The 13,663-nt window shown below is 42.4% G+C and overlaps 1 protein-coding gene across 1 annotated transcript in view; it reads right to left on the reverse strand.

The window, feature by feature from the left end:
• The window catches only part of adgrd2 (adhesion G protein-coupled receptor D2), a gene marked incomplete at both ends in the record, with an annotated part of 70,460 nt that overhangs the window by 19,780 nt on the left and 37,017 nt on the right, over positions 1-13,663 (reverse strand). Inside the window, 8 exons of the mRNA XM_080738478.1 lie at positions 1,809-1,942; positions 4,713-4,866; positions 5,920-6,022; positions 7,592-7,695; positions 9,288-9,414; positions 10,962-11,014; positions 11,398-11,503; positions 12,263-12,371. Of these exons, the coding sequence (XP_080594604.1) occupies positions 1,809-1,942; positions 4,713-4,866; positions 5,920-6,022; positions 7,592-7,695; positions 9,288-9,414; positions 10,962-11,014; positions 11,398-11,503; positions 12,263-12,371 (890 nt within the window). The remainder of the gene's footprint in view (positions 1-1,808; positions 1,943-4,712; positions 4,867-5,919; positions 6,023-7,591; positions 7,696-9,287; positions 9,415-10,961; positions 11,015-11,397; positions 11,504-12,262; positions 12,372-13,663) is intronic.

Below are 13,663 nucleotides of genomic sequence, written 5' to 3' on the forward strand. Positions count from 1 at the left end.
TAGTCCGGCCGTTATGCCCATATATGGAGATCCCTGATGTCCCTATAAATGCGAGAAGTCTCTGCGTGTCTGTCTGTGTGTCTGTAATCCGCGTATCTCGAGAACCGTTCGTCCCACCGGCTTCAGATTCGGCACGCGCGTTCCCCGCCGCGGCACGGAGTGCAGTGCCGGGTCTCGACCCGACCCGGCGCGCGGTTTTCCCGAACCGCCGCGAAACGTTCGGAATCTCCTTATGCGGGGTTGATTGTTGACATCAGGCTGTTCCGGAGGAAATCGGCGAAAGCTCTGACTCATTGTGACATCACTTCATAAAAGGCTCTGACATCACGTACGCCACATGAGTCAACAAAAAATCTCTGTGAGTGTGTATGTATTATGTATGTAATCCGCGTATCTCGAGAACCGTTCGTCCCACGGGCACGCGCGTTCTCCAGGCACAGACAGATACTCCATATATGGGCATAAAATGGACGCAGATAGACAGATATCTCCATATCTGGGCATAAAATGGACCCAGAACTATAACTGCAGTGATCTCCATATATGGACATAAAATGGACGCCGACAGACAGACAGACAGATACAGATATCTCCATATATGGGCATAAATGGACACAGGCAGACAGATGGTCAAAACGGGTCCTAAAGGGCGGGGCATTCATTCCCTATTTACATTGTTCCGAGTTGGCCAGGTCGCCGACTAGACGAGGGCGGCCCAGCTTCTAGTCAATATTAATTAAGCCCATATCTTGGAATGCCTATACTGTATATGGACATACGGTGTCAGCCTCATGTGGTCGCTGGCATCCTTCAAAACTGCCCTGAAAACACACCTTTCAGGAGGCCAGAGAAGGAGGTAGTTATCACTTCTCCCATAAGACAGGCGAGAAGTGAGCACCCCCACCCCCTTGTTTCCCCTATCCTGTACATAGTGCTTTTTTATAACTGCGATATTATTGTATGTTTTCTTTGCTTGCTATTTATTATGTCCATGAATTTAATACAGAGCGCTTTCAACGTAAAAAAAAGACAGTAAAAGGTCTTATTTGGGATGCTCCTTTTAGGCAGGGTGTTTAACTGTACTTGTACTGTACTACATTTCAATTGTATTGACTATACTTGTACTGTTCTCCATTTTTGTCTAATAAAATAATCAATCAATCAATCAATCAATCAATCAATCAATGATGTCAGACATCTATGATGTCAGTCACCTTCATAGTTGGGAAAAGTACACATTTTAATTAAAGTCAATGGAGAAAATTAATTCACGAAGAAATGTATATAAATGCAAAATGCACCCCTGCGTGTCCTGATGAAGCCGGTCGATTTGACATTATGGTGACATACGTGCCACCAAAACTGTGGGAGGAGTAGCGCGGCAAAATAAAGTTTTACTTTAGAAAGATGGAAAGATTATTGGAGGAACGTACTATTGTCTGGTTGCCAACCACACAAACAAAAACACACATTTTAATCACTTTAACCCTGATGATCCTATTTTGGGCATGCCATTATAAATTAGATAAGCTATTTTTTAAGTTAATGTTTTTTCAAATGGGGTTTAATTCAAAAAACACACGCACGCACGCACGCACGCACGCACGCACGCACGCACACACGCACGCACGCACGCACACACACACACACACACACACACACACACACACACACACACACACACACACACACACACACACACACACACACACACACACACACACACACACACACACACGCCCAGTCGTGCACACACACGCACACGTACAGTACACAAGCAGTATTAGAGAAGAAGGGACAGTGCATACCGCCAACACAAATATGACGGGACCCACGAAGGCCCAGATCATATCAGTCTTCACGTTGAGCCAGCAGTGGCTATCTGCCTTGTACTTGTCCAGAGATACCGACAGCGTAACGCCGACAATAAGTACAGGCAGTCCTGTAAAACAATTAACAAAAACAAACATTCAACAACAGGCACACATAGACATCAAAGGGGGCTTGAGCCCTTGCCCTTTTACCCGTCAGTAAAAACTGCCCTCTCCAGACCATGAATGTAGTTTTTACTACGGTGAAAGACATGCAGACGCCCTCTTTCCATGCCATACCCGAAGGCAGCGGTCAAGAGAATTGCCTTGTCCAAACTCTCCTGAACTTGAATGCAGCATCTTATGTTGAAAGAATTGCCCTCTCTGTGTAGAAATCCATGCCTTTCGCCGCATATCCAGTGTTGACTTTATTAAGCTTAGTTCAGTGTGGTATCAAGCACAGAAAATAGCTGACTTCCAAGCCCACAACGCGTCGCAGTGCGACGCGTTGTGAGCTTGGAGGGCTGCTACTTTCGATATTTTCACCAAAAGGCCCTTTTAGAAATTTCAGCCCCTGCCTCTCTAACATTTTCTGCACGTCCCTGTTCAACAACACCTTCCCCCCAAATGTAACACTGATTAAAAGCAGTATGTTATTAAAGAAAAAAGTGTTTTTATAGTGGTAGAACAGGGCCTGCTGCTACAGTCCATTTGGCAGGCTGTCTATTTAGTCTGTTAGTGAACATTTGGGACAGCTGCGTCACGCAGGCACCTAAATAACGAGCGCTTGTGTGTTGGCGTGAAAGAGAACACGGTGTTCCTAGCTTAATCGTCGCTGTCGGGTGGAAACCTTGTATGTCCCGAAAAACCATTTCTTTTTTCCGCGAACGGAAACGAAAATGGATAGAAACGGCGATAGATTCCAGATCTACAAGCTCCCAAAGAGTCGCGATGCGATGCCTTGCGAACCTGTAGATCGGCTGTTTTCACTACTTTAGCTTGACACTGTTTTACGATAAAAGTAGGGCATGACGAGACAATAACATCAAATAAAAAACTGAAAAGTTGAGATCATCATGGAGATCAGGGGCGTCAATTGGGTATGGCAGGGGTATGCAGCTGCCATACCCTGGGTCCAGGGAGGAAAATAAAAGTTACTTTTAAATATGAATCCATGAATGTCTCTTTGTCTATCTGTTCTAGTTATTATGTTGTTAAAATAACTACAAATGCAAAATGTAACAAAATGGTCACTTTAACAAGGTATTGTGGCACGTTTACGAACATGCCAAGTTTAGCTGCACTTGAACAACCATTCCAGGCTGCCATATCCAGCCCAAGAAACCGTAGAAACAGGGGAAAATAGAATGTACTTCTTAAAATAAATGTATCATTTCTGTTGCTATAAGGTATGGCAACATGACTGGTGTCTTGCATGCGCGCCTCCGCGCGTGTGCAAGACACCAGTCATGTTGCCATACCTTAGCTTTTTTCCTGAACTGACGCCACTGATGGAGATACGAGGTTTCTGCCCCGACATAGACATTCTATTCTATTATACCGCAGAGAGATTTAGGAATAGAAAACAGCATCATGTAGGAGGATGTTGGGACTAGGATACAGGTCAGTGTATCTCAATGACACGCTAATGACTAAATCCATCACGGGGAAACATTTTTTTTTGGTATTATGTTATTGATTTCACAGTATAAACTAAAACGAGGCAGAAGACTGTAACTGTGTGCTTCCCCTGGTGTTTCTCAACCACTGTGCATGGAGACCTTTGTTGTGCCCCTGAGAAGGGTCAAGTGTGCCCCTTGAAACTGCTTGAAAGCCAGTATTGTATTTATCATTTTAAAAATTATTTAAACTAGTGAAAACAGCTGATCTACAAGCACACAAGGCGTTGTCATGAAATAAAACGCATCCAACTCGACCGCCGCTTATTTCCGGGTTGTGTCTCCGGAGGCTCGGGTGGGTGCATTTTATTTCATGACAGACATAATGCATTTTACAGAGTGGGTGGGGTGCTGAGAGGTTCACCGCAGAGAATCTTTCAACAACGCAAAACTACCTTTGGTTAGGTGAGTAGCAAAGCAGTTTTGTTTATTTTCACTGAAGTTGAGCCCTCGTAGGGGTACCCGGTAGAGAAATGTTGATCTAGTTTTTGAGTCACCCACCTGTCAGAGCGTACTCGCTGACGCTCTGGACCAGAGCTAGGCCTCTTCCATACTTCCTTCACATGTGCTATCAATAATACTAAAGAAGGCTCTGTTCCATTTAGTAGTAGCACAGTGGTTCCCAAACTGTTTAATGTCAAGGACCCCCATAAGGCCATAACTCTGTACAAATGGGACGAAGTTGGACCCATAAGGGTTTTTGGTATGCGGTCAGGTTTAGGCCTGGCTCAGGGAGAAGGACACCCCTGCCATGCATAGTCCACCGTGGGCACCGTTGGAGGTGCGTCAGGCCCAAGGCCTTGCAGGAAGACCAACCCTCTGTAGGAAATAATCCAGTGTGCCAACATGCACAATATCAGTACCCTGACTCTGTTTGACCAGAATGGAACAGAGCCTTCATTAGCATCATTGGTAACACCTGTGATGGAAGTAAGGACAAGCCCAATTTCTTTACAATATGGGCGGGCAACAGACAAGTTTACATTCTGTACTAAAACCGGTAGGCTTATATAATTTAAAATATGTAGATGACTGTTTTGGAACAGTAACTGTACAGGTAGCAGAATGGAATCGAACAATGATGACATCACAAGGGTAGTAACAAGTACTGTAGCTATAGCCTAGTTGTGTACATTCTGTATTGACAACTTGTTTGGACATTTGCCTACAAATGTAGATTGTAAAAGTCTAGCATTCATTCATTGGTCTCCAAAGGTCTCACCCCAGCCAATGACGTAGTAGAGCTTCATCCTGCGGTCCTCGCTCATGTTCACAGTGACCACCTTGCTCCAGAGCAGCAGGCCCTCCACCAGCATCCACGAGAAGGAGGCCATGAAGAATAGATGGAGCAGAGCCGTCACCATCAAGCACGCCCCCTGGTGGCCACAACATGGATGGAAGGTCAGGGACAGAGCTAGAATAGCCCTTTGCAAAGCTGTGGTGTAAAGTAACTAAGTACATTTACTTAAGTACTTAAGTACAATTTTGAGGTATTTGTACTTGTAATGCTTGAGTATTTCCAATTTCCAATACTTTTATTTCTACTCGACTACATCTCGGATCAAAATATTGAACTTTTACTCCACTGAATCTATTTGGAAACGTACTAGTTACTCTGCAGATATAAATTATAATACGGTATTATAAAACATACCTAAACCACTTTAGCCCTATTTTATACCTAGGCTATTTGAAAATCTGATCTACAAGCTCACAACGCGTCGCATCGCTTTGTTTTTTTTACAACAAGGGTTCATATTTTAGATTGTAATTAGAGAAAAGAAAAGATGAGAGTTAAAATGTTTTCATCTACTGCTTTCTATCGTTTTAGCGATTTTAATTTGATTTCAGTGGGTGGGAACATGCATGCAAGTGGCTAAATATGTCTTTTTAGACACAATAAGCCGACATTTTATTGATTACTATTTATAACACATCTGCCCATGAAATATTGTGGTGCATCTTGGGAATGGGCTTATTGTGTATGATCCCTTGTTGTAAAAAAGTTTAAAAGTGGTTAAAATCTAAACGAGTTAACATAACGTTGGGATATGTTAATATTTCAAGACATTTCTTTTCAAAATCCATTCAAAATGGATACATACAATGTTCATAGAATAATGTGGCTGCGGTTTGTGTAATCAACGACAATGAGTTTTTTTATACGTAGAAGATTGCTAAACATTTGGTACAGTATGTGTCCATGTACTGTATACACAGTAAGATCCTCAGTGTTAAATAACTGTACAAATAGAACCAACCATTTGGCTGGTCCTGTGAGGGTCAAACCAACCTATTAAATGAACACGGGATTGTACTGTTTATTTCCTACACTGTGTATGCGTGCGTACGTGTGTGTGTGTGTGTGTGTGTGTGTGTGTGTGTGTGTGTGTGTGTGTGTGTGTGTGTGTGTGTGTGTGTGCTCTCACCTCATTGGCAGAAGCCCAGTCACTGCACATTAACAGCAGCTGTGCGGTCCCCAGGGCCACTATCAGGTTCTTATGCACTGTGGTGCGGTCTGACTTAGGGACACTGCACACGCACACACGCGCACACGCACACGCACACGCACACGCACACGCACACGCACACACACACACACACACACACACACACACACACACACACACACACACACACACACAGTTGAACCTTGTTACATACAGCTCTTAGAAACACTACAAACGGGTGTGAAATGCATTTCAGTCAGCTGCATACAGTAGATGATATCGTGAACATTTATGCAAATACAAAAGTCTCTTTGCTTCCGGGGGTCCCTGCATTGGAACTAAATATTTTTGAGCCTGTGGTCCACAGCCAAATACATACAATTTTGGGGGTCCTTGACGTAAAACATTTGAGAAAACAGTTTATATTTTATCTTCCTGTTAGGATGGCACCAAAATGTGAATCCAGCAGACTCGACCTAAGGATATTTTTTTTCCTGTGGACCTTTTAACGAAATGTTTTTTTTTTTCTGTGACCCATTTGTGGGTCACAGACAAAGGTCATGTGTAAAAATCCCATTTTCTTTACATTAAATTATATATACATATATATATATATATATATATATACACAAACAAATAGATATTTTAGTATTTCAGCATGACTGGTGATGCATTTTGCATCACTAGTACATGTTGAAATACTAAAATATCTCAAAAAAACATAACTCAGGATTCTGTTGATCGTGTCCCAAACGACAATAAAATAAGATCGGGTTGTCCCAGAGGTGAAGTGGCCCTAAGAACTAGTGAGAATAGGCGATCTACAAGCTCGCTGTAGATCTGCTATTTTCACAGTTTTGGGTCCCGTTTTGGTGCTTTCCTGCAGGGTCTAACCTCTCATTTGGGTCTCGACCTGAAAAGTTTGGGAAGCACTGTTTTAGATCTTAGCTACTAACACTTAAAGGTATATTCAGTGATTGTATTTCATTCAAAAACATATATATATAATTGGTACATTTTCCATTCATTCTCCTCTAGAATGTGTGCTGACTTCCACCATGGTCCGTGTTACGACCATAGCTAGATTCCGTTTTCAGAGGACCAATCAGGGTAGAGTATGGCCGTAGTTATGTTATGATGTTTAGTTATGATGGTCAAAATGAAAGTTTTTAGAACCACAGTCGCTCTGAATTAAGAACGTCTGCTAAATGCATAGATTGTAAACTACTGAACTCATAAAATGCCACAGTCTTGTAGTAAATCAGTATCATACATATCCTGAAGCTGGAGACGTAGGCCTACCGATATTCAGTGATTGGGTCTAATGATCAAAACGAGAACATTATAATGGTGTAAAAATCTATAAAAATTTAACATTTCCACGCTGTAAGGCCAGTAAGGGACAAGATGACCCCCGGCCACTTTCATTATCACTGAATACACCTTTAAGATCTAAAAAGAAAATGTCACCGACGCTTTCCTGCATCACGACTTTAACGGGTTAAGTGAAAAACACTTGAAATGAAGTTTACGTGAACGTCGGTCATAAGAAGAAATAAAACTTGGGACCAAAGCTGTTCCCATAGCAACACCAATCCAGCGCGGCGCGGTAGCAGCGCTGCATTGTCCCCGACGACGGGCAGTAACTCACCCCACTGCCATGAAGAGGATGAAGGTGAAGAGGAGGCCACACAGAGACACTCCACTGCCGATGAACGTCAGCACCTGCAGCGCTCGCTCATTCTCCACGCTCCTCTGACACGCACACACACACACACACACACACACACACACACACACACACACACACACACACACACACACACACACACACACACACACACACACACACACACACACACACACACACACACACGCACAAGATGTTCAGTACAAAGTAAACGCACGGTCATACGCACGTATGCACGCGAGCGTGCATGCACACTCAGGCGTTGCTATAATTGTGAGGGTCTACTACTACATTTATTTCCCAACCCTACTACTTTTATTACCCAACCCCTAACCCTCACTAAAATACAGGCCTAACCACTACACTGACCTTAACCTAGCCTTAAACGCTCACTCACACACACACACACACACACACTCACACTCACACACACACACACACACACACACACACACACACACACACACACACACACACACACACACACACACGCAAGCACACACACACACACACACACACATTGATTGATTGATTGATTGAAGACTTTATTAGAAGTTTGCATAGGAAAAGGTACAGTTTCATGACGGTACAGTTCACTGGTACAAGGTCTACTAAAAGGAGATCCATGAAAAGACTAAGCTTATTTCCACTGGAAACCATTGAAGTATCTCATATAACATTGAATGACAGACAAATAGAACACAGTACTATGCAGTAGATATGTAAAGAAAAACAAAAAAAAACAGTAAGTCTAAAACAAGCAGTATATACAAAGAAGGGGCAGGGGAGGGTAGGGTTGGGCTAGGTTCATTTTTTACCAGTTGCGAACGGCTGCTGCCTGTAAGTGGTTTTTCAGGGCAATTTTAAAGGATGCTAGTGATCCACACTCCTTTATGGCCTTCGGTAAAGCTTTCCACATTTTGGTGGTATAGCAGAAAAAAGAGTTTGACCCTTTGTTGGTTTTGACTCTGGGTTGAAAGTGATCTGTGGCGCTGCCTCTGGTGTTGTAATTATGGACATCCTTAATGTTTATAAAGTATTTTGAAAGGTACTTGGGTATCATAGTGGTGTAGTGTATCTTGTACACCAGGCCCATTGCAAGTTGCTGTACTCTGTCATCTACTCTGAGCCACCCCACTCTTAATTGGTGAGTAGCGGTGCTATTGAAATCGTATTGAGAATAAAGAAATGCTAATATTTGTTCCAAAAAGCTTCTTACCCTGTATATACTGTACAAAACGACATGTGACATAGCTCTGTTTACACAATGCTGTACCCCTCCAACTGTATATATGTTCCCCATTTTCAACAGTTTTTATTGTGTTTTGAAACTTTTGGTTGAAACTTTGAATTGAATTGTATATCGGTTGATATTGTCACTGTCGGGCAGAAACCTCGTATCTCCAAGTTTCAAATGAGTATGTTTTTTCGCGAAGTAAAGCCCTGCTTCATCGGACAAGGCCGTCGCACAAAAGTATTGAAAACAGCAGATCTACAAGCACACATCATCGGCTGTTTTCACTAGTTATACTTATAATATTAATATTTTGGACATACAAGGTTTCTACCCGACAACGACGATATACTGTGTTGTGAACGGTGTTTGCGCACCGAAAACCGACTGTCACGTTTTGGGAAGCAGCGTGTGGGTGGTTACCTGGACCTCGTAGACCTGCAGCAGCACGGCAAAGTTGGTGGTGTGATTGCAGTAGCACACGGTGGAGCCTCGCTGCTTGGACACCACCTCACAACCCCTGGTGTTCCACCAGCCACCGGCCTCGGGACTGCAATGACACATAGTAGCACAGTTTTACATGGAGATGTTCTCCCTCTCCACACGCACACACGCACACATGCACACCGCACACGCATGTATATCGTCGTTGTCGGGTGGAAACCTTGTATGTCCAAGACCGTTCGTTTTGTATTTATCATTTTAAAAATGCTAAACTAGTGAAAACAGCAGATCTACAAGCACACAACGCCTCGCACAACGCCTCGCAGTGTGAGGCGTTGTGTGCTTGTAGATCGGCTGTTTTCACTACATTTGTGCGACAGCCTTGTATGATGAAGCAGGGCTTTGCTTGGTGAAAAAAGTACAAATTTGAAACTTGGAGATACAAGGTTTCTGCCCGACAGTGACGATATACTGGAAGGAAAACACTGATACGACCAGTTGATCTTGATTTTGGATCAACAAGAGAAAAAAATGATCTAAACATTTAGATCCTTTTTTTCAATGATTCAATGCTCTAAAGGATCTAAGTGACTATGAAAGAAGGGTCATTATTGGGCATGGACCTTCAGTCATACAGACTGCTCAACTGGCTAGTGTTTCGATAGGAACAGTGACTAAAGGACAGTGAGTCTGCATTTCAAATCAATTGGAAATACATCAATACATGAGTTCACCATACAGTATTCTGGGATCTTCAGGATGACAATGCCTCCATCCACAGGACACCAAGGGGTCCTATATAACATGGCCTTAGCAGTAACCACATTTCTACCCAAGAATGCTACGAATGGCACCGGGTGACACATGGACGGACCGCATCAGAAATGTGGTCCTCCATGGGTCACAGACAAAGTCAGAGAGAGAGAGAGAGAGAGAGAGAGAGAGAGAGAGAGAGAGAGAGAGAGAGAGAGAGAGAGAGAGAGAGAGAAGGATGAGGCTGACAGGGCACTGTGTCAGGTGCCCAGAACCAGAGGCAAGCAAACTGACTCTATGGGAGCCAAACCCAGGGCAAAGCCATGCAGGAAAGGCAAGAAAGCATCACCTACGTAGATACACTGCCGCACAACAGCTTAGCTCAATGTTTCTCAAACTGTCAAATTTCAAGGTCTCCACCTTAAATAACAGGTTCGTTTGATTCCATTTGTACACTGTCAGAGTTACAAACTTGTATGGGTCAACTTTGAACCTGGAATCCACTTTGAGAACACTGCAGAGCTCAAGACCCTGATGTTAGATAAGCGAGTGTGGAAGGCAGCGATCCAAGAGTCCCAAGTTGGTGTTGGCTACTCTCGCATCGCATCCTCCATTTGCCAACAGTTTATGTCTATACACTATATATACTGTATCTATATATATACAGTATATCTGTCGGCCTGTCTGTCTGTCTGTCTACACAAAAAACAGTATATATATAATATACACACTCTCACACAGACATGGTATGCACTCACGCCCAGGAATTCAGAGAGTGGGAATGTTTCCCAGTCGACTGTCATGGTATGTGGGTGATGCAGGGAGCAGGGAGACAGCCTTGGTGCTATTGACAACTTTGAGATGTTGAAATGTTCTTCTGAAATATTGGCTGCTACTTACGTGAGATCAAAGTCCCAGAAGGCACACACTGGCTCGTGTGAAAGGGAGGGATTCTATGGACGACATAAAGCCTATTGATTATCATTATTTCACAGAGAATACAAACTGTCTAGCTTACAATACTGCACAGCAAAGCATAGCTACATACTTTTAGATTCATAGGTACACACACACACACACACACACACACACACACACACACACACACACACACACACACACACACACACACACATGTACATATACATATACATATACATATACATATACATATACATATACATATACATATACATATACATATACATATACATATAAGATGGAAGGCAATAAAGAAAAGGGGGAAACAAGAAAGCATTTACTATACAGAATCTGTATGGAATCGATAAAGAATCCACAACACATAGACACGTTAACATTATGTTACAACACCAACCTGAGGCTTGTGTTTCAGCTGGAAGTGTACGGCCATGCTGATGGGCTGGTCATCCCCGAAAACTGTGGTGGAGATGACGGAGGAGCCCAGAACAGTGCCCAGGTACCTGGTTCAAAATAAACATGACAGGTGGATAAAATAGATATCGAAAAATGAAATACCAAAATTAAAACAAGTGCTGTATCTAGGAAACTTGACGCAGGACATGTATCTGGTCAAAGTACTGTTAGCGGCCAGTAAAAAAAGCAATTACAAGATTGTGGTGCAAACAGGTTCCTCCAACCTGTGAGCAGTGGCTGTGCATTGTGGAGGAAATATATGTGATGGAGAGATTAACACACAAAATAAGTTTGCAAGAAGAATTGTACTGAATTCTGAAAAAAATGGACTGAATACAAAACCCTACAGGATGACACCACCAGTACCGAACTTTGAATGGACTGGAATGTGACACTTGACATATGATGTAAAACGGCAAACCCTGCACTTTGACTGATGTGAAAATCTGCAAATAAAAATTAAGTAAAAAAAAAAAGAAAAGAAAAAAACATGACAGGTGGAAAAAGGCATGATTTGCCATTAAGACGAGAGACCGATTCCACAAATGCCTTCTAATCACTAGTTCTCATACTTTCAAGATCTTTAAAAAATGTTTAAAAATGGCTGATGTACAAGCTCGCAGCGTGTCACGAAGCGAGAATGCTGTGAGAACTTTAGTGTTAGCACCATAACATAATGATGGCATAAAGTGGGCCTTTAGTGACGGAAATACTGTATTTGGCAGTGTGTACCTACAGTATATAACTGAACTGGAACCGTGACAGATATTTCTGGTTGTGACGCAGCACATTAAATGGCGTGTTACCTTTGGCTGCCATCGGTGACGATAGGAAACATGGTGATGTTCTCCTCGGAGTTGAAGAGCGGTCGCAGCGAGCCATACCATGTGTTCACCAACGTGAGCTTACGGAAGCCTGGGGTCAAAACGACAAAACAACAATGAATGGTTGTGTGATTTGTGCAACTACTGTACTAGCACCAGAAAACCATGGGAAACAGCAGTGTTGATTTCGTCGACTAAAACTATGACGAAAAATGATTGTTGACTGCGTTTTTTCACTGACGAAAACGAAATAGAAACAAAAACAAAGCTGTGATGACTAAAATTAAGACTAAATATATTGACAATTTCATCAACAAAATAAAAACTAGACTAAAACGTTAGGGAGGGACTAGTGGAGAATAGAGTCATTTTATGTTTGGTTGCTCTCAGGTGTTGCTATTTTCAGCATGCAACCAAGTGCCATTACGATGTCATCAATTAAGGCCTGCCAAAATATAATTCTACAGTTGACTAAATCAACTGTAGATTTAGTCGCCTAAAATCTTATGATATTTAGTCGACTAAAATTAGACTAAAACTTTTCAGGTGACTAAATTATGACTAAAACTAAAAAACATTTTATTCAAAAGACATTGACTAAAACTAAATCAAAATGTGCTGTAAAAAACAACACTGGAAAACAGAGCTGTGAGGAAAATAGTCGACTTTAGAATATTAGCCGCCGGTGACAACACCCCAATATGAATAGTTGTGTGTGTATAAAAAAAACACACACACAACAATATGCTTCCATCTGCACTTCAATACAAGACCTTGGGGAGTGTAAGTGGGTGAAGAAGACATGCCACACATTTATTCAATCACTCAGTCTTGTCGTTAGTGCACTGGGTGCCGCGTGTGCGTCTGTAAGACAGAGGTTAACCCATTTAGGCCGGCCTCGAATTATTGAATGCTTTAACCAGTGAAAAATAGCAGATATACAAGCTCACAGCGCGGCACCGAGTGCCGCGCTGCGAGCTTGTAGAGCTGCTATTTTTGAAAAAGTCGTGAAAATGTGTGCAAATCTTTGAATATATGTATTTTCAAAGCGAACGTTTGTAACAAAAGTTTCTGGGGGGGTCCCTGGAACTAAATATTTTGAGATGGGGGTCCGTGGCAAAATACATATCATTTTGGGGGTCCTTCAAATGAAAAGGTTTGAGAACCACTGACATAGTAGTCTCTCAAGAACAGACTAACTGAGCTCCATTTAAGTGAAAAGGACCTTTTCTTTGACGATGGCTGGTCAGATTGCTGACATATAGAAACATAGGTTTTTCAATCTTTCATCTTAGAAGGATTCAAAAGACACTTATAGAATCGGGTCAAAATTCAAATGTTCATGATTTTTCAAAAATAGCAGATCTACAAGCTCGCAGCGCG

Source organism: Nannobrachium achirus, assembly GCF_963921795.1.
Source record: "Nannobrachium achirus genome assembly, chromosome: 12".
NCBI lineage: Eukaryota > Metazoa > Chordata > Actinopteri > Myctophiformes > Myctophidae > Nannobrachium > Nannobrachium achirus.